Source organism: Micropterus dolomieu, linkage group LG03 (assembly GCF_021292245.1).
Source record: "Micropterus dolomieu isolate WLL.071019.BEF.003 ecotype Adirondacks linkage group LG03, ASM2129224v1, whole genome shotgun sequence".
NCBI lineage: Eukaryota > Metazoa > Chordata > Actinopteri > Centrarchiformes > Centrarchidae > Micropterus > Micropterus dolomieu.
In genome coordinates this window covers 26,903,826-26,925,876 of record NC_060152.1, presented here as the reverse complement: position 1 = coordinate 26,925,876, position 22,051 = coordinate 26,903,826, and the positions used below count along the sequence as shown (strand labels likewise).

The following is a 22,051-nucleotide window of genomic DNA, read 5'->3' as shown; positions in this document are numbered from 1 at the left end:
TGACATGAAAGTAGTGAGACTAAACCAAACAGTAAAGTTGCAGCCACAAAACCATAACAAAGAGCCAAAAGAAGTTATAAAAAGCTCTTTCAGAATGAGGGGAAGTGCAGAATTGGGTAATAGTTCTCGGTGGGTTCGTCACTATGATTGACCACTTTCATATTATACATTACCATTTGATGCTTTATTATTATAAAAGTGTTAATAATAGTGGCTTAAACCACTAACTAACAAGGCAAAATGAATGTTTCTGCAATGTTGAGAAGTGAAAGATTACCGTCCAACTGATCTAATTATTTTCCCATATCACATTACATACAAGTGCATTACATTTATTGATATGTTTTAAGGGGGCTGCTAATGAATTCTTCTTGTTTAATTAACATAAAGGTGAATCCCTCACGTTAGACATTACAGTACACATTCTGACAAATGAGCATCCAAATATTAAGTTGGAAGAATGCGTCACCAGTCACCATAACTATAGAATAAGGATAAAGGTCAGGTGGACATAGTCTTGTGTTTGGTATCTTTTTTAATGATAAATTCTCAATTGCAGAAATTCCATCTGTGGCTCTCTAGCCCAAGCTGCCCTCCTGTTGATGTCTAACAAGTGACTCTTTCAGACTCACTTGCTCCGTACATGCAGTACCAAAACACAGACATATTTGTTTAAACACAGAGCCCAGCTGTTTTGAGAAAGAAAGCAGAGTATTGTACTTCTATACAAATATTCACCATGACTCCAGGTCACAGGAGGTTTTATGAAGACAACACTGTCCTGTGACTGGACATCAGTGTCTTTTGCTCACAAATGTACAGACCTAAGATGAAGTGATATTTTTGAGTTTGCAGAGAGAAGAGGTCATGCAATCAGCAGGACCGAACATTTCTTTGGTGATATGGATTTTCTCTCCCGGGGACATATCATTTTTACCCAGGCAATATTATATTGTAGTCTGTATGTTAGTGTTGTAGTACTCGAGACTGGTCTTGGTCTTTTTGATGGACCACTTTTTGATGGTCTTGGTCTCGGTCTCGGACATTGAGAACCCAGGATATTATTTCAAGACCAGTCAAGACTGTAACTTTGGGAATATCAATAAATTGCTTTTGCATTGTCTGATTTGTTAACATCCTAACTTTGATTGGAAGTAAAAGATATTGCTTCAAATGCAACCAATAACCCTAATTAACAACTGTCATCCCTCCCTGCGATGCTTACATTGATTTCAGCTCTTAGTGTTTGTATGTGGGTGTTTTAATGGGAATGTGGATCTTTCAGATCAGTTTGAGAACTACCTATGATCTCGTTCCACATTTTATTGTGTGCCATGCAATGCAGGGAACTGGTCTTGGTCTTGACTCGGTCTCGTCCTCTCTCGATCTTGGTCTCGACTGCTTTCAGCCGCTAAAAGTCTTGGTCTTGTCTCAGTCTTGATAAACTCTGGTCTTGGTCTTGACTTGGTCTCTGTTTGGGTGGTCTTGACTACAACACTACTGTATGATACGCACATTATACACATTGTGTGTATTATTACAAAAATGTGAAAGAAATTAAAGGAAAAAACAAAGTAACACATCAACAAGCTCGAATAGCTTTGATAGTCTCTTTCATAGATTCTCCAAACTGTGAAACTCTACTGGAGGGATGAACACCATTCTTCAGCAGGATACAGAAAAAGGAAAACTCAATTCATCAATCATATTGGCTTCAATTGAAGTGAATAGGAGTTTGAGCAATATTTTGAAAGACGGAAGTTAACATTAGTGTACCTTCAGGGAATAAACCATGCTAAAAATTCTACCTACCTGTAAGGAAGCATATTTCCACTCATTTATTGAGGTTCACCTCTTTGTACATTATAATTAAACTGAATGCCCTTAATTCTATTATTTCATACGTTCACAAGTATATTCATGAACTTTTGGGAAAATACAGCACTCTCTCACAAATTGCACAATGAAACGGCCTGCTGTTACAGTCGCAACTCTCAATGTAGACCACTCGAGTGACTGATCTCACACAATGACACGTGATGTCATATAAAACTGATAACTTTGCTAAACGTGGTGTACACTGTAACTTATATCATTACAAACGCCAATTTGAAAACTACAAAACAGAATGAAAGCAATAATTATTGTTTGTATGAATTAGTTATGTTGAACACAAAATATTTTTGGGGATAGAAGAGAGATTTAATTGCCATTTGGCAGCAGCAGACAGCCCACAGTTTAGATGTGTTAGTAACGCAACAGTCCCTTAATCCCACATCCAAGAAAGCTCAAATCACTTTTATTTACTGTTTCAAAAGTAATTTGTTTAACTGTCACGAGCCTGAAAAGAAATGTTGTTGTTATCTGGGAAGGGAACATGAAGTACCAGTCAGTGCAGAGGTGGGTGCAAGGGCACCAAATACCATGAGGTTAGTGCTCAACAGGGGTCATTCATTTGGGCTGGAATTTGTGCTGAACAAAGCCAGACATACCCTGACCAAACACCCCCTCAGGAAGCACAAAAAGCTGTCCAAAGTCATCTTCTGGTTGGCTAAGCTTCTCTCTCCAACAACAGGGAGAACCTTCATGTTGTTATAGTAGATGCATCAGATTCAGTTCAGTGTTACTTTTTCTTTACTTTCTTGCCAACAAGCTCCCTTTCCTCCATCCATCCTCCGTCCTTTCTTTCCTCCCTCTGACCTCATTCCCTTCCTTCACCCACCTCTGCTGCTGAGGACTTTGGTTCCTAAAGTGGACCCCTGGCTCAGCCCTCTTTCATCACATGACACAGATTCAGAGATCCAGAGTTGTAAAGTACAAAACATTCAACTCAATGTGCAGAAACATCAGAAGGCCACTCTGCTGGTATGCGTCTGAACAGAGTAACCTCCAGCACACTTTCCGTTGCACTTGTGTAACCTCACCAGAACTGACTTTGCGCTTCCATTCCCACAAGCAGGTAGGTGGTATTTGGTCTAATTTAGAATGATGAATAGAGGTCATTTGAAATGCTGCAAGGAGTTCAGAGAGTTTATGGTGTTTTGTGTTAAGTTGTGTAATTTTAAAATGAGCAAATTTTTCACATGGAAAATGGTCTTAAAGTTTTGGAAACACAAAACAATTTATTTTTAACAACCAAAGTAAGTTCTGGCAGGCTTTCTACCGCACTGTTTAACTTGTTCTTAGCAACCATCCTCATCTAAGCCAACTCTATGGGATTTGTATTGTATCAGCATTTATCTCTGTAAAAAATGCACTGTGCAATATGTATTTTTGATGCCACTTGTATATAACATTCTACCATACACAAATCTCTACATTTTTGCTCAACAAAGCAAACATTTTCGTGGTTAAAATTTTGCTTCTAAGACCTTTAAAGGACCAGAAAATAACTGTGCACAAATGCACAACCTGACTTTAATCACAAATCACCTAATTTTAGAAAACATTTGTGTACATAAACATAATTATTTATAACTATATCTTTCATTTTTTGCTTGTTAGAATATTCTAACATGATGCCAGAGAACAGCATAAAGTGAAAAGTCTGGCAACCAACCCCACCCTTACTAAAATGAATCATAGCATTACTATAGTATACTACAAGAATTGTATAGTGTCCTATAATATGTTTGTAATGTTCTATAGAATGTTTCATTTCATTTTTTCTATTTTATTAGCTATAGTAGCCCTATAATATTTCAATAGTACTAGTAGTAGATATTTGTGGTATTACTATAGTATTTTACTATAGTATTAGTAAAGTAAATTTCTGTAGTTGTTTTTGGAACACACTATCGAACATTCCTACAGTATTACTATAATGATGTTATAGTAAATGTATAGAGTTACTATAGTAACTTTCTATAGTGCGTCAGAGAAAAGAAAACATATAGAAAACACTATAGTAATACTATGTAAACAATACAGTATTTACTATGTAATTTCCTGAAAAACCATAGTAATACTAAATAAACACTATAGTGATACTATATAAACACTATAGTATAACTATAACTTTACTACAGGATTACCATAGCCAACTTAATAGTATTACTATAGTAATTTTCTATAATATGTTCCAAAAAACATAGAATTACTATAGCAATACTGATATCACTATTAATATTATCATTTATTGTTTTGCTATAGTAATACTATAGTGTTTTTTTGTAAGGGCAGTCTCCCCTACAAGGAGGCTGACAGAAGGTACGTCTATATAATAACATCACACTAAATTGTGCATGATATTCATGTTTCTGCATTAATGACCAAGATAACTCATATCTAATAGTTATTAAAAAATTATTTGAGAAGGTTTTTACACCTCAGCAGACAGCAAACTTGAACAACACCATATATTAAAGCAGCCACCGAAGTTACACAGTTAATGCATGAGAGCTAAAGCAGAGCCAGATGGAAGACCAGAGTAAGAGGGAGAGACAGCGCCTGGACGAGAGAGAGATGTCACCCACGACCAGTTGATTGTAGTTTAAAATAATGCAGTGTAGTGAGGATACTGATTTGGTTTCATAGAGGAGACAAGCGTCTGTCTGTCACAATTAACGGGGACTCCAGTCTGCAGTGTCATTTATACACTTCACTGATAAACCGCAAGAGTAACATTAGGCTTCATGATAAAAGGGGGGAATAGAATATGGAACTTCCAAAGTGTCAGAATTGAATGAAAGAATAAATAAATAAATGGGGAAATATATGCAAGAAAGAATGAAGGCATGAAAGAATAAATAAATAAATGGGGAAATATATGCAAGAAAGAATGAATGAATAAAAGAATAAATACATACATTTGCTTTTGCTTTTTCCTTACGAAACATATTGTCATTGTCATTCCCTTAAGAGACTTATTGTCATTGCCATTCCCTTAAGAGATTTGTCATTGCTTTTCCTTTGCAAACCCAACCTGTCAATCAATGTGTTTTGGCCCGCCCACTACGTCCAACTATTCACTCATAGAAGTGTTCGTTTCAAGGCAGCCTCACTCTGCTAATTGCAGTCACGGAACTTGGCATCATTACCTTGTTGTGCCTTATGGAGATTTTTCATGCAAATACCGGACGGATGATGTCTTACTATGCGATTGATTGTACTAACAGACCTTCCAAGAAGCATGTGCTCCAGTTGGTAAGTGAAATCCAAGCATTTTATTAATGTGTTGTTAGCAATAATTAGCAGGTATCGGTACATTAGGTCGTTAGCTTAGCCATTTAACTAGCTAATTAGCCAGCGTTAAGCGAGACAAGCTGTGCTAACGATGCTCAAAAAACAATAGTGTAACTTAATACATGGTTCACGCAGTTTTTGAAGAGTCCTGTACAGGAATCAAAACGTATTAAGAGTGTTTGCATTTAATGTGATAAAACAAAAGTAATCAGAGAGCCCCGCAACCCTGTACGCAGGGTAAGCGGTTGACGATGGATGGATGGTAATCAGAGTTGATGGTGCGCCGCATTTAGGTAACTGTTAGGTAATGTTAGGTAGGTAGATTTATTTTGTCACAGTGTAACAGGTTATATAGTGAAATTGAGTTTGTAACTCCCTTCTGGTAAGAGGAAGACAATAAAACATGTAAAAGCAATTACAAAAATGGTAAAAAGAAATAAACTATACTATTCAGTGGAGCAGTGCTGAGGATGAATTTGAGCTCAAGAGTCTGATCGCTACATTTTCCATTCATACCTTCATATCTTAACCATTCTGTAATCTGCATTAGGCTTCATTAACGAAATGAGCTGTCATTCAGGCTGTGTGCGCACAGTTACGCAGATCAGCCCCGGCGTCGGCGCTTGTCACAGCACAGAGCTGGGCGGATGCAAACATGTACAAAATCAGGCAAATACCTTTTCAGTTTAAGGCTTTATTGTTCTACTAATACAACTGAAATCCAGTCAGCGCACACCATGGCACTGATGGCTTGCTGGAAAGCAGCCTGCATCGCTCTTTCACAATTTTGGTGTTACAACGGCAAGTGAAATACTTTCACTTTCCATTAACAGCGCATTTAAAGTGTATTTACTCTCTGCAGAGCAAATGCAGACTACACATTGTAACATCTAAGTCAGACGATCCCTGGATGGATTCTCATATATTAAAAGTATCCTGTTGATGAAAAGATGGACATTATAGCCATGTCCAACAGTGAGTCCATAAACAAATGTTGCCGGTGAAACTAATCTTGGCTTTGACTCAGCAGCTACCAGCTGTTATTTATTCAGCAAACAAAAATTTCTGAGATGCACAGAGAGAGAGAAAATATTGGTTGACGCTTTATGCATGGCGCACAGCTTCCTCTGTATGAAGGCTTACCCTGCTTCAACAAGGAGCTGCTCCCGTGTTACTACTACAATTATTGTTTGCGTTGTGAACATTATGTTCATAGATGCTTTAGGAATAATAATACTGTGCTACTACAAATAGTGGCTGGGCAGCAAGCGTGATATTTTAAAGTGATCTTGTCAATATATTTATGGTGATTTAAAAAGGAAAATAATTGTATTAAACAGAAATAGCTAAATTACAGATAATCAACCAGCAAAGCAAATTGCATTCCCTAGAAATAACCTGTTGCACAGCAGCTGTTTCTAACCAGATTAACAGCAGATTAATTATATTATTAAATATATTTTACTTTTACTTGAGTAGGTTTGTCATTTTGTTCCTTTTACTTTTTATGGGAGTAATTGTACTTTTCCTTGAGTAAAGGTTTTTAGTAGCTACTCTACCCACTACTGGCCAGTGGTACCAATACTAACGCTGCCATGGTGAACATGACACAGACAGCAGAGATGAGGGCAATAACAGAACAGTCAAAGCCAGCACAGCACAAAGATTGATAACGATATGGCTTATTTATTTATTTATTGTATTCAAGGGTTCATATGAGTTGATTTCTGTACTTTAGAAGAGTTAAAGAGGTGTTTCTAGTTTTGAAGTAAAATTCTCAAGAGTGCAGGAATAAAGGTCTCCAAAGACCCAGGACCCCAACAAATGCTTTGTCTGGAGAGTGGGCTAACCAGGGACAAACTCCTGGGCCACTTTTTTGCCTCTTTCTGTGACCATCCTTGACCTTAAAAACATGCGTCCTGAGGTGTGCATGTGTCAATACTACGTGTCCATAAACAATTTGAAAGTTGTCAAAATGTTCACACAGAGACGAGCATCCTACAGTATTTTAAAAGGAAGAGGACAGAGGTCACAGGAGTATGAGTAAGTAAGTAAGTAAGTAAGTAAGTAAAATGTATTTAATATAGCACCTTTCACAGAGCAAGTCAAAAAGTCCATCCATCCATCCATCAGCGTATCCCGCGTAGTGTCAAGGGGGGCTGGAGCCAATGCAAGCTGACATCAGGCGAAAGGCGGTGGTACACCCTGGACAGGTCGCCAGTCCTTCGCAGAGCAAGTCACAAAGTGCTTTACAAAAATAAATAATAATAACAAAAGCAACAATAAAACAGTGGAGGAGTCAGACAGTCATATATAAGCATCAAACATTATAAAGGCATCAATCAATATAATCATTGTATTTGTGTATGTTAACAGGCGCATAAATAATCAAAATTAAGGCATTTTGTATTCTAGAAGTTTTTAGCCATCCAGCTTTTAATGGCAGTGAGGCAGTTACATAGTGTGGTCAGTTTGTCATATTCATCTGACCCAAAAGAGACATACAGCTGGATGTCAACAGCGTAACAGTGATAAGAAATGCCCTTGAAATTACTAATAATGTTGCCTAAGGGGAGCATGTACAATATAAATAAAATCGGGATAGAGCAGCAGTTTTGGACATGTGAGTTTCCAGTGACACAGAGAAGCTCCTCTTCTGAGAGGTAGGAGGAAAACTAGTCCAAAGCACTCCCAGAGATACCCACCCACTTCCTAAGCCTATCAATCAGGATGCTGTGCTGTGGTCGATCGTATCGAATGCTGCACTAAGATCGAGCAGTACCGAAACAGAGCACTTCCCCGCATCAGAAGACATCACTATGTCATTTGAGATCCTAAGAAGGTTCTGTGGAATAATTTTGATGGAAACCAGATTGGAACTTGTCAAATATATTGTGGGTAGTGAGAGTGTCAGTGGCAACAACTTTCTCTAGTATTTTTGAGATGAATGGTAGCTTGGAAATAGGCCTGTAATTTTTGGACAGGGATGGATCCAGATTGTTTTTTTTGTTTTTTTTTTTAGAAGAGGTTGAATTATTGCATGTTTGAAATAAAGTGGAACAAAACCGGAGCTGAGGGAACTGTTAATGATAGAGACAAAACATGAAACAACAGTCCCAATCACATTTTTGAGCAAGGCAGTGGGTAAAATATCTACAGGGCTTGAGGAGGATTTCATACCGGCCACCAGATCAGTGAGGTCCTTTTGGGAAATGGGACTGAAATGTTGACGTGACAAATGAACGACTCAAACCTAGAGACCCACAGTTGCTATGAGTCGTGAACTAATCAATTCTGCTTCCTGTGCTGCCTGCTTACCACAGCCCTGTAGCCGAGCTGTTACGTGACAAATGAATGATGAGACTGAAGCAGAGCATAAAATAAAATTAATGGAGGAGGTTTAAGTTGAATGATAAAGCATGATTAAGCGTGAGCAGTGATGAGATTTAAGTTGAATGATTAATAAGCCTCTTGTAAGTTTATAAAACAATTTACTGTTATGTCTTAAGTACATTTTATAGCAATATATTTATTTTGCTTCAAATTACAATCCGGTGTCGTCTTTAAGTTTGTAATCGACAGAATACCTTATCTCCGTTAAAAGTACTGAAACAAATGTTTATGTGACATAAAAAGGCAAGTTATTATTTTGGCCGGTATAAATATGTTTGGCCAGTGGATTTTTTCATCTACCAGTCCCATTGGCAGGTGAGCCAAAAAGTTAATTTCCACCCCTGAACACGGACTTCCTGCACTGCTTTAAGTAGTTAAAACAAAGGTTAAAATCTAATTTGGTCAACTCAGACTGCTTACGAGCTTGCTCCCACGTTGACTATTGCTCTTTTGATAGAGGATGGGAGCGATGGCAGTAAAACCCGGAGCTCTTTTAAGATGTCAAAAACCTTAGCACCGGGAAAACAGAGTGTGACCGCATTAAAGAAACGCACATTTCTTGTTATGGAATCACCAATGATAAGTGTTAAGGGAGGGAAAAGTGGCTGGGGGGATGTAGACTGGACCCTGCCAGGACTAGTGGAAGCGAGCTCAGGGACCAACGTGTGCGCAACCTTCGCTAACTGTGGGTGAAATGATGCGACCGAGGACCTGCGCAACGAGGGGGCGGTGTCCGACTTTGTGAAGCCTCCAGTGCTCCTTCTGGACACAGCCTCCTTTAACAGCCTGCGGTGAGAAGAGGACTTGGAAGTGGACTTAACTGGAACAAGTGGTTGGTCGTTACCTTTTGCTAGACTAGGACGGCAGAATTTCCCCGTTACATCTACAGCTGTAGCAAGGTTAGGCTGTTTAAAGGGTCTTTCCTCCACCTCCGGTGGCAGCTGATCTACTGAAGCTTCCAATGGATGGACCGGAGCCTCGTCAGACAGAGTGGCGTAGCGGTTTGACAGCTCTAGGTGAGGTTTTGATATTGCAAGCTCCGGGCAGCTCCTGCCGCCGTGCACTACTTCGGCCCATGAAGGCTGGGACAGAGGGATCACCCTGTGGGGGGTGCTGGTAAAAGCTGTGGCCTTGGGTCTGGCACCCATTAGGGCCTGCTTTTCTCCAAGCGCTGCTGAAGAGATGGCGCTCAGCTCTACGTTATCCACTGGCTCCAGTACCGTTCGATGATAGCCATGGAAGGGTGGAGGCAGAGTTGGAAATCACGGCCTGCAAGAGCTGGGAGGGCGATGACAGAGCAGAAGAGCTTTGAATATGTGAGATGTACTTGAGCTGGGCCAATGCGACCGACAAGAAGCCATCAATCCTTTTCCCGGATCTCATTCTTCAGCCGGTGGATATTTTCTTCCAGACGTGAGTAGTCCAGAATGCAGTTTTCGCAGGCCGCCATGTGTTGTTACAGTGTGGTTGTGAATATCCATGGACTAAACAATGATAACTAATTTGAAAAGCACATAAGGGTCGAGCTAGCTTTATTTTGTTGAATGTTAGATTAAATTAGCCATTTTTAAATAAAGTTAACTATTAATTTTGTGTTCTCTCCAGGGTAGCTTGCTAACTTTAACATGATGCCATTTTTCCAGACAGATTGTTACTGCTGTTTGTCCACAAGTTGACGATTCTACACTATTGTCCTTTGTCATAAATGCAGGTATGTATAATTGTTAGCATAAAATGGAAAAATACATATAAAAAGGTAACAGTGAAGGAAAACTGTATGAACACATTTTCATGCATGTTGTTCTGTTCTCACAATTTAAGAGGGACAAATTGTGTTGTTTCATTTATTTAGTTTACTTATTTATCAAATAGTGAATTTAAATCTATTATATGATCAATGTGTTGTTGTGTCACTGGGTTGTACTTTGGATTTGCCACTAGACAGATCATGCAATTTTTGTCCACATGCGATGACGATTCTACATTACTGTCCTTTGTCCTAAATCCAACTGTGGAGTAAATCTGCTGTAACTGCAAACCAGACGAGCTCCGAGAGATTCAGTTAGACAGGCGACATACCACAGAGATCATGCATGCTACCGTAACTGTTACATGCTATAGAGGTTATCATGCTGAAGTGATCTCAGAGTACAGTAGGTTTATGGCATTTGGGAGGAAACTGCTTGTTCATGTGCTTTGTCAATAATTGTTTTACCCATTTTGTATTTTGAGGTGCCAGCCTGCTTCAAAGCCTCCACCATCATCCCTGTCCCCAAGAAATCAAGGACCACTGGACTAAACGACTACAGACCCGTCGCCCTGACCTCTGTGGTTATGAAGTCCTTTGAACGCCTTGTGTTGTCCCACCTAAAATCCATCACAGACCCATTCCTGGACCCCCTGCAGTTCACCTACAGAGCCAGCAGATCTGTAGATGATGCAGTAAACATGGCCCTTCACTACATCCTCCAGCACCTGGACTTCCCAGGAACCTACACCAGGATCCTGTTTGTGGATTTCAGCTTTGCTTTTAACACCATCATTCCGGCCCTGCTGCAGGATAAGCTCTCCCAGCTGAGCGTGCCTGACTCCACCTGCAGGTGGATCACAGACTTCCTGACGGACAGGAAGCAGCACGTGAAGCTGCGAAAACATGTCTCTGACTCCAGGACCATCAGTACCGGTTCCCCTCAACGCTGCGTTCTTTCCTCCCTTCTCTTCTCCCTGTACACCAACAGCTGCACCTCCAGTCACCAGTCTGTCAAGCTCCTGAAGTTTGCGGACGACACCACCCTCATTGGGCTCATCGACGAGTCCGCCTACAGGTGGGAGATTGACCATCTGGTGACCTGGTGCAGCTAGAACAGTCTGGAGCTCAACGCTCAGAAGACAGTGGAGATGGTCGTGGACTTCAGAAAGAGCACAGACCGCACCCTCCCCCATCATCCTGTGTGACTCCTCAGTCACCACTGTGGACTCCTTCCGCTTCCTGGGCACCATCATCTCCCGGGACCTCAAGTGGGAGCTGAACCTCACCTCCCTCACCAAGAAGGCCCAGCAGAGGATATACTTCCTGCGGCAGCTGAAGAAGTTCAGCCTGCCAAAGACAACGATGGTGCACTTCTACACCGCCATCATTGAGTCCATCCTCACCTCCTCCATCACCATCTGGTACGCTGCTGACATTGCCAGGGACAAGGGCAGGCTGCAGCGCATCATTCGCTCTGTAGAGAAGGTGATTAGCTGCAATCTTCCTTCTCTTCTGGACCGGTACTCCTCGAGGACTCTGAGGCGAGCAGGAAAGATTGCAGCTGATTCCTCCCACCCCGGACACAAACTGTTTCAGACTCTCCCCTCTGGCAGGAGGCTGCGGTCCATCAGGACCAAAACCTCTCGCCACAAAAACAGTTTCTTCCCGTCTGCAACTAGCCTCATTAACAAGGCCCGGGTCCCCCACTGACACTCCCCCCTTGCAAACAATACAAATGTCTCTGCACATGTAAATACTGTTTCATCTTGTGTCGGGCTCAGACCTGGTATGTCGCACATATTTGTTGTTGATTGTTGATCTTTGTTGTATATTTTTATGTTGTCAGTTTATATATTTATATGTACACAATATTCTCTTCCGTTACGTTACTTCTGCACGGCACAGACCCAGAATAATGCACATGTATATATCTGCAACGTTGTTCTTCAATTCCATATTTATATATTTCCACATTTGTTTATGTTGACTGTATGTTTGTCTACGTGTAGCACCTTATCACCACAGCAAATTCCTCGTATGTGTAAAACACTACTTGGCAATAAAACTCCTTCTGATTCTGATTGTGATTCTGAATGTTTGTTTTCTGAATGGAGTTTGGATCGATCAAGGCTATGCTATGCTAACTTGGTCACAGTAAAGTACAACAACAGCTGGAATAAAGTTACATACACATGTTTTCTGAACTCACCAGGTTGTTCAACCTCCTTGCTTTCTTTTCTCCCAGCAATGTCCAGTTTTGTCCGGTTTTCATATAAATATGAAGTAGTGCCAAATGACGCTAAGTAAGCTCGAGTTAACATAAATCAACGATGTAATCCTAAAAACTAAAGTAAAAAGCTAATTTCATAAAAGCAGTTTATTCTGAGCTCCTCCCTCAAGCAAACGGCGTAGTTGCAAGCAAAGTCCAGTCCGACCACGGGTGTTTATTTTCCGAAGCTGGAGGTTTAGCAGCGCTCAGCTGGCCTGCAGATTTTCAATCGCCCACTCTGCCTGGCCCTCTCCACACAACGCTCTGAGGCTGTTGGTGATGTACGGACAATCTCAACCTTGATAGGCTATAGCAACACAGCGTCATGCAAATTTCTCGCTTGAGTTGAAAATATTCAACTACCTCCAGTGTAACGTCAAGCTAGTAATGATACGGCCACCGGCTACCAACCACCAATGTCGACTTGCCTCTGGGGGGTTTAGCCGATTAGCTACGTCCATGCTAGCAACGCAGAGTAGCATATTAGCTTGGGAGCCATAGTTGCATGGTTTCAGAAATCAGGAACCTCAGCTCCTTCAAAACAGCTGTTCAGAAATCAATGGGTGATTTCATGGACACTGTGTCAATTTTTTATACAGTCAATCATCATAATACACAGGTAATACAAAGGTATCAGTCATCGGCTACTTGACTTAGTGGGCGGGCCAAAACACATTGATTGACAGGTTGGGTTTGCAAAGGAAAAGCAATGACAAGTCTCTTTAGGGAATGGCAATGACAATAGGTTTCGTAAGGAAATAGCAAAAGCAAATGTATTCATTCTTTAATTAATTTATTTTTTCTTTCTTATATTTCCACATTTATTTATTTATTCTTTTATTCATTCATTATTTCTTGCATATATTTCCCCATTTATTTATTTATTCTTTCATTCATTCTTGCATATATTTCCCATTTATTTATTCTTTTGTTCATTCATTCTTTCTTATATTTCCACATTTATTTATTTATTCTTTTATTCATTCTTTCTTGCATATATTTTCCATTTATTTATTTATTCTTTTATTCATTCATTATTTCTTGCATATATTTCCCCATTTATTTATTTATTCTTTCATTCATTCTTGCATATATTTCCCATTTATTTATTCTTTTGTTCATTCATTCTTTCTTATATTTCCACATTTATTTATTTATTCTTTTATTCATTCTTTCTTGCATATATTTTCCATTTATTTATTTATTCTTTTATTCATTCATTATTTCTTGCATATATTTCCCCATTTATTTATTTATTCTTTCATTCATTCTTGCATATATTTCCCATTTATTTATTCTTTTGTTCATTCATTCTTTCTTATATTTCCACATTTATTTATTTATTCTTTTATTCATTCTTTCTTGCATATATTTTCCATTTATTTATTTATTCTTTTATTCATTCATTATTTCTTGCATATATTTCCCCATTTATTTATTTATTCTTTCATTCATTCTTGCATATATTTCCCATTTATTTATTCTTTTGTTCATTCATTCTTTCTTATATTTCCACATTTATTTATTTATTCTTTTATTCATTCTTTCTTGCATATATTTTCCATTTATTTATTTATTCTTTTATTCATTCATTATTTCTTGCATATATTTCCCCATTTATTTATTTATTCTTTCATTCATTCTTGCATATATTTCCCATTTATTTATTCTTTTGTTCATTCATTCTTTCTTATATTTCCACATTTATTTATTTATTCTTTTATTCATTCTTTCTTGCATATATTTTCCATTTATTTATTTATTCATTCTTGCATATATTTCCCATTCATTTATTTTTTTATTCATTCATTCATTCTTTCTTATATTTCCACATTTATTTATTTATTCTTTCATTCATTCTTGCATTTATTTCCCATATATTTATTCTTTAATTCATTCATTCTTTCTTGCATATATTTCCCCATTTATTTATTTATTCTTTTATTCATTCATTCTTTCTTGCATATATTTTCTCATTTATTTATTTATTCTTTCATTCATTCATTCATTCTTGCTTATATTTCCCCATTTATTTATTTATTCTTTCATTCAGTTCTGACACTTTGGAAGTTCCATAATAGAAGTATAGTCAGTGTGGTTTTTGCAGTATGTAGTACAAACTTTTCTGAACCTGGAACCAAAGGCTGGTTCACTCTTCTCTCTCACACTGCTGCCTGTGTGTTTAAAGGAGGGCATGCCACAAGGTCGTATGCTGGTTGGGGGAGAACAAAAAGGAAAAGGAGGAGCTCTTCTCACTGAGACCGCCCTTCACTCTCATTTCCACCTATTGCTGAGCTCCCAGGCACACAGAGAGCACGTGACTGTCTGATTTTTTAAACCACCCTCCAATAGAGGGATGATGAAAGTGTCATGGTAGTGCAGGACATGTGCGCCTGTGCAGTCCCTCCCCTGTGAAGTGCAACACAGACACGGAAATAGAGTGTTAATGCTGGGTCCATGGAGGAGAAAAGGAGAAGGGAATGCACATACACACACACTCACAGTGACGATTTTATAAGAAAGAGGAATGATAGTGGAGTCTCTTCCTGGTTTTGTTTTGAATGAGGTAAGGTGATATTCTGACACCTTTTAGAACTGTGGTGTATGTATGTGGATTATAGGATTTCCTGGTTATCCTAGAACCTGGCTCATCCTTTTGCTTCACTTACAGTGTGAAAGGATGAAAAGTTGACCCAGTTGATCTAAGGATGAGTTTTAGATTTTACCTTTGAAAGCAGGAACAGGAAGTTTTATGATGTTGACCTAGCATAGTTGGCAATACTTTATTGTTCCTGATTATATTATTTATATATATATATATTTAAACATATATGTGATGCTGTCCAGTTAAGAAACCATCAGAAAACCTTTTTAGTTTCAGTAACAGATCAACGAGTTGTAATATGCTAATGTGTTGGTATAGAAGAAAACAGTCAGTGTAAAGTTTACTATGTGTTTATGTTTTAATTAAGTCCTTCACAATGACAGCTTTATAACTATTATTATTAACAGTTTTATCGCACAGCTTCAAAAGCATCCCTATTTAATGTGTCTGTTTATGTCACAACCACATAATGCTTTTTGCCGGAGCAGTGTGTCAGTATGTGAAAGGTCAGGCATCCCTTGCCAAATAGCACATGGGAGAGGGATTGAATAAGAGGCAGAGTAAAGTGAGATTGGGAAGGTCAATTCAAGCCGCATGGGCCCATGCTTTTGTACTCAATAACAAATATGTGATATTCAGCTATCCCATGCTTATTATCCCATGCTTATTAACAGTATTTTTTGATATCATCCACAAGACACTTTGATTCAGCCTCAGCGGTACTTTAGTGCTGACAGGCTTAATGTTAGTATGCTAACATGCTAAACTATAAACTATATACTATTCTATACAGTAAACACCAGCATTTTACCATTGTCATTGTGAGCATGTTAGCATCCTGCAGTTAGCATTTAGCTAAAGGTGCCACTATCAGTAAGTATGTAAGTACAGCCTCACTACAGCAGCATGTGGTGTGTTCTTACTTACTTTACAGGCCTTGGGGGCAAATTATTCACTATTAAACACTAAAACTAAAAAGTTAAATGATGCTAATATCTTCCGCTTCAAACCAGACAACTATTTTATTAGCAAAAAACACCATCATAAAGTTGGATGAAAGTGAAAGGCAATTTTAAATAAAATATCAGATTGAAACTTCAAGTAAAAAAAATCAAAATGCTTCGCATCCTACTCATAAAACTGTCCTATGTTGTGTCTGTTTTTCAGATTGCGTGCATCTACATTTACTGATTTACCTCATTCCATCATCATCACTCCATCATGTCGCTGCTCACTCATGTGTTGGCATGCCTGTTCGGTATGGGCTCCTGGGTGGCAATCAACGGAATGTGGGTGGAGCTTCCCCTGATTGTACCCGAGATCCCAGAGGGCTGGTATCTGCCATCCTACCTCACAGTCCTCATCCAGATGGCCAACATTGGTCCTCTCTTCATCACTCTGATGCACCACTTCCGCCCAGGGGTGCTAGATGAGCGGCCGGTCATCTACTGCATTGTAGGTTTGGGGGTCATTGCTACATTCCTGCTGGCTTTCTTCTGGAGACACACAGTGGCAATAGGGAGCTCTATGCACAGTGTACCCCTGCTGGTGTTAAGCTTCCTGCTCTCTGTGGTGGACTGCACCTCCTCTGTTACTTTTCTGCCTTTCATGATGCGGCTACGTCCAAAGTATCTCACCACGTACTTTGCAGGGGAAGGCCTCAGTGGTCTGGTGCCTGCACTGGTGGCTCTGATTCAAGGTGTTGGTGTAGTCCATTGTCAGAATGCAACTTTGACTGATGCAGGCACCATAACAGCTGATAATGCCACTAGGGAAGGCAGTGGAGAGCTACAAGCCATTTACCAGCCAGCTAAATTCTCTGCCCAGGTCTTCTTCATGTTCCTCAGTGTCATGATGGTTGTGTGCATGATAGCCTTCATCCTACTTAACCATCACCCTTCTGTGGCTCGGGAGAGAAAGAACGACCTGTACTTCAATGGTGATCTGGTCCCTGGGAAGAGAGAACAAGGTCTGTCTCTGCACGCCCAGACACCAGAGCAGAAGCCTATGATCGGCCCTGGTGAAACCATTAGGAGGGAACCCAGGAGCTCTTTTGGGTTGGGGACGTATAGCAGTCTTGAGGTGTTGTTCATCTTTATTGTACTGGCTTGGGTCAATGCTCTGACCAACGCAGTGCTGCCCTCGGTCCAGTCCTACTCCTGTCTGCCTTATGGGAACAAGGCCTACCATCTAGCTGCCACCATGGCAGCTGTTGCTAACCCAGTGGCCTGCTTTATTGCCATGTTCATGCCCATTAGGTAAGAATGTTTATGTTTGGAACCATATAATTACTTGAAATGATCTTTTATTTAAAGTATTAAAATGTTTAAGATTTTTTCTGTCTCTTCCAATGATATAAAATTCCAGTCATAATTGCAACTCCTACAGGTCACTAGAGTTTGTAGAGGTCATAGCTTAAATGATATATGTGCTGAATTAATTCAAATTATCATATCCGTTTGTTTGATGAAGCAAAGTGGTTCAGTGTAACAGATAATGCTCAGTTTTACCATGTGCATTGGTTTTGTGTTGCCAGATCTCTCATCTTAATGGGTTTCTTGACCATGATCGGGACTGGATTTGGAGCCTACATTATGGCCATGGCTGCTCTTAGTCCCTGCCCCCTGCTGGTCCACAGTGCCTCTGGAACTACAGTCATAGTAAGATTCTTTATTCTAATGAATTGGGACAGCCTGGAGGGGCTCATGCGTTTGGTAAGGTGTGCGTGTGTGTGGGTCTATCTGTCCACAGCTAATCTCACATACTACTAGGGCTGGGTACCGAACTTCAAACTTATATGGCACCGACGAAATGCTTTCATACTAACGAGTATGGATAAATGCTTTGTCATTGGGTACCAAAGTTTGATACCTAAATCGCATCATCAGCAAGTCAATAAGCATGCAGCATGTTTGTACCAAGATCAAATATTGCTGGTGATTGGCTGTCTAACATTGCACGTCGAAAAACTCATTATGCCCAGAGTTTATATGGACTCTTCTCATGAACATGATAAACATGACACATTTGAAGGTAGCATAAATCCCAGTTTTTGTTATCTTCTCCGCCATCTTGACTGTAAGGGAGCATGAAGGGACAACTGGGTGAGTGTTGAGTGTTTGGGAGGGGAGAAGGGGGTAGGGAGGTGTTTTATTTTGTGTAACAAAATTGTCTTAATAAATAACAAAAGCTTCTAAATAAATAAGACCATTTACTGTTTCCTTAAGTATATACATTTAGGCGAACCAAGGAGGTTCAGTTACAATACCAGTACACTATAGAGCAACATACTATACAACAACACTTTATTAAAAAGTTACACTATACTAGTCTGTACTTTACAAAATTTTTTTTCTCCCCTTCATTGAACTACTAAAATGTGTACACTCTGAACACTCAGCCTGCCACTACCTGTTCAGCAACCACATGCCCCCAGACACACCTAGCGGAGATCTGCACTCTACTGTGTTCTAGTATTTAGACTGCTAACTGTATTACTTAATAGACTTTCATTTTGGATCTCATGTTCCGCCTTGTCATTGGGGCTCACGTCACACCTTATAGAAAAATTAAAGTACAACCCGTCCTTCATAATCACTTGTACAGTATGTTCAGATGTTTTATGATTTGGGAGTGAAGTGTGATTAGCAGGTACTAAGATCAATCCAATGCTGTCTGACTTGATTGTGACAATACTGTCAAACCATGTTTGTGTCATCTTTATGAACACATTTATTTTCCCTGAGGAATGCTTTCACCATCACAGAAGTGTTCATTCACGTGTATATTAGCAGGTGCTCTTGTACAGGGTCGCATTACACTGGCAGATACACCGTATCAGCAAGCAATGTGTGTTTTGCCAGCATAATGAAACTTGAAGAAAAATCATGCTGTGCTATGTATGTGCTGTTAAAAGTCAATGGAATGACACACACTCTTTCAAAATAAGGGCTTATAGTGCAGACAAGGCAGCTTTAAAATACAATTGAAAAAAAAAAATACGAATTGCATGTGAGCACGATCTCAGTTAGCATGTCTTTTAGGAAAGGCTTATGGCTATTGTTGTTTTTCATTTTACTTTGTTGATCACTTCATTACAGTGTCCCAAAACTAGAATTCTGGATATTGTCTTTATGTAAATGTTTGAGTGTATTATTGTAGTATTTGGACATAGCTAACATGTTGAGGTCAAACTAGGACACTTTGCAAATTTCACTAATATCTGTACAACAGGGACTGGGTGTCAGATCATAATGCATAATATTCACCTCTTCTGTGTTACAGGTGCTGACCTGGATCCTGTTTGTCCTGTCCCTGTCCTATGTGAAGGTCATCATTGGGGTGATTCTGAGGGATGAGGGCCACAGTGCCCTTGTGTGGTGCGGAGCAGTAGTGCAATTGGGCTCCATGGTTGGTGCTGTGTCCATGTTCCCATTGGTCAGCATATATAGACTTTTCAAGTCAGGTGATGCTTGCAACACCAAGTGCCCAATGTAGTGAATAAATATGTTTAAGTGATACACTGCTGTACAAAACTGAAATATAATTGTCTCTTATTTCAGTAGCACTGAAGTCATTGCTGTGTTGTGTTTTATGTATTCCTACAGAGGTGAGGTCAGTGTTTATCTACAATAGTATCACTCCCTGAAGTTGTTGGATGATGGAAGATGGAAGAATAATATTTTATATTCTATTGACTTATGGAGTGAGCTCTACAAAAGGCTGACATGACACCTATTATTACTGTGTTGGGGCATTTTGTTGCTGAGAATATTACACCTACTTCTCAATTATTGGTCAAGGCCAGTTTACTTGAACATAAAATTAAGCATAATTGATTGATGTTGCTTTTATAACAACCTATGGTTTTTTAGGATTTAAAAAATGCCCTTCTTTGAGCCACTGGTAGATTTGTGCTTTTATTGGTGTACATGGTTGTTAACTGAATGATTTGTGCTTTTTTTCTGTGCACATGGTTGTTTAATGTGATAACTTGCATTGTATGTGTTACTTGAGTGAAGAAACCACTAAATACCAAATAAAACACATGTTTAAATATGTGCATTGTACTACAAATTTCCTTAAACTTTCCCCTTAACCTAACCTGGCAGGGGCAGAAGGCTTTATGCCCAAGGATAGAGGGTGCCAGGAAAACACACCATTCATCCACGCACACAGTCTGACCCACCCCTCTTGATGCTATGCAAGTTATAGGCATATCATAGAATTATCTACACATTAACAGTCAGTTTTTCTAGATACATAGACATGTTATGTGAGCCACAATAATAACTGCTAATATATTGGTCACATGACACCAAAAATAATGGCCGTGGCTGTATGTGCCAAAAGGGAGCACATTGGACTTGATCTCTCACTGCATATTGGAGTTTATAACTAGTATGTTTGAATCATTTTACACTGTAACAGCTGATTGTAACTGTGCAAAGAAAGAAAAAATTCAATCAATAATCTGTCCATACAATATACAATATGTGTATGTATGAGATATGAGATTGCCAGATTAACTAATTTGAACTCAGAACTTTAGACATGTGCTGACATTAGGTGATCCCAAGGTACTTCATAGGTTGACATGCAATGTGCAATTGTAAAGAAAAATTAAAAGATGACACAGTAAATAGCATAGTTATGGTTATTGTTGGTAACCGGAGGGTTGCTGGTTCGAGCGGAATGTGGACTGGTAGCTGACGAGGTGCCAGTTCGCCTCCTGGGCACTGCCGAAGGTGGCCTTGAGCATGACCCTGAACTCCCAAAAGCATGTGAATGTGTGTATTTCAGACTGTGTATGTACTAATAATAATAACAATATTGAAATCCTTTTTCTTCTTCTTCTTCTACAACCGTTTTCCTTCATAATATCTGAAAGGCAATATTTTCCTCTGGTTTGCCATTGAGAAAAATGTATAGCTTTACACAACCAATACATAATTATTTATCACAAAACATTGGTATTTTGCTATTGCTTTGCACACTGTGAATTATTTGGTTTACATCTATGCACACTGTCTTTAAGTTACATGCCATTGAAAAAGTAGTTCACCTGTCAAAGCAACACTAGATGTCACTGTCTGATTAAAAGCTCCTCAGGAGGAACTGATGCTACTGCACATCTTAGCTGCACTCAATCTTCAATATACAAGTAATGCTGCAGATGATAAAAGTCACATTTTCTAAATGGGTCAATAAGAAATTATTCAGATATCAGTGGTTAAATAAAAATGGATCTTGGATGTCCTTTGAATTATACAAAGCGTTACCCAATTTGGATGAAAAACTGAGCATAAACAGAAACCTCTCTGTCCTCATGTAGGTTTTTCCCCCCGAAAATCTTTCAGCCTCATTTTAGGTGGAGTAGTAATGTATGTCTCTGGGTTGTTTGCCCAGGTCACCAGAGTCATGTCTGCATCATTTCCTTCTCATACTAAATTATGTGTGTATGTATTTATCATTCATTCAGTTCATGGGACAAATAGGAATGAGGAACTCATGGTTCAGTCAGAGTCTGACTCAGATCCCAGTGGTTCCTCAGAGAACATCTGGGGCCATTATCTCCTGGTGTCTCATACTTCATCTATTCTGCTTATCTCTTCCTGTGGTTTGTATGAGTTATGGTGTGCTGAGTTTAAAAGCCATAGACCTGTTTGAAATGATTTTAGCAATAGCTTAATATCAGAGTTTGGGAAAACATTCAATATTAGGTCACATTTTTATTCTTAAACATAATGAAATGATCCAAATGCATTGAGATTCGACAGGTGGACAGTTTGCTCAATATGAATGTGGGTGGCAGGATGACACGGGTAACAATAACAAACACAATAATGAG

At 39.2% G+C, this 22,051-nt stretch overlaps 1 protein-coding gene across 3 annotated transcripts; it reads left to right on the top strand.

The window, feature by feature from the left end:
- The first annotated feature begins 2,854 nt into the window (after positions 1-2,854).
- LOC123968995 (riboflavin transporter 2-like) lies at positions 2,855-20,259 on the top strand. 3 transcript variants are annotated; one of them, XM_046046062.1, is made up of 5 exons: positions 2,855-2,959; positions 16,369-17,459; positions 17,738-17,861; positions 19,486-19,666; positions 19,809-20,259. In XM_046046062.1, the coding sequence occupies exons 2-5, from the start codon at positions 16,423-16,425 to the stop codon at positions 19,847-19,849; spliced, it is 1,383 nt and encodes a 460-aa protein (XP_045902018.1). In that variant the 5' UTR covers positions 2,855-2,959; positions 16,369-16,422; the 3' UTR covers positions 19,850-20,259. The 3 variants fall into 3 exon arrangements, with proteins under 3 accessions (XP_045902018.1, XP_045902017.1, XP_045902019.1); XM_046046061.1 differs by lacking the exon at positions 2,855-2,959 and adding an exon at positions 15,007-15,162; XM_046046063.1 differs by lacking the exon at positions 2,855-2,959 and adding an exon at positions 15,007-15,162 and having other exon boundaries at positions 19,486-20,259.
- Positions 20,260-22,051: the final 1,792 nt, after the last annotated feature.

Excerpts from the sequence above, each read along its gene's own strand:
- LOC123968995 (XM_046046062.1), top strand. The coding sequence starts at position 16,423 with ATGTCGCTGCTCACTCATGTGTTGGCATGCCTGTTCGGTATGGGCTCC. Across the intron at positions 17,460-17,737 it reads GCCATGTTCATGCCCATTAG|ATCTCTCATCTTAATGGGTT; the intron begins GTAAGAATGTTT and ends TTGTGTTGCCAG. Across the intron at positions 17,862-19,485 it reads CCTCTGGAACTACAGTCATA|GTGCTGACCTGGATCCTGTT; the intron begins GTAAGATTCTTT and ends TCTGTGTTACAG.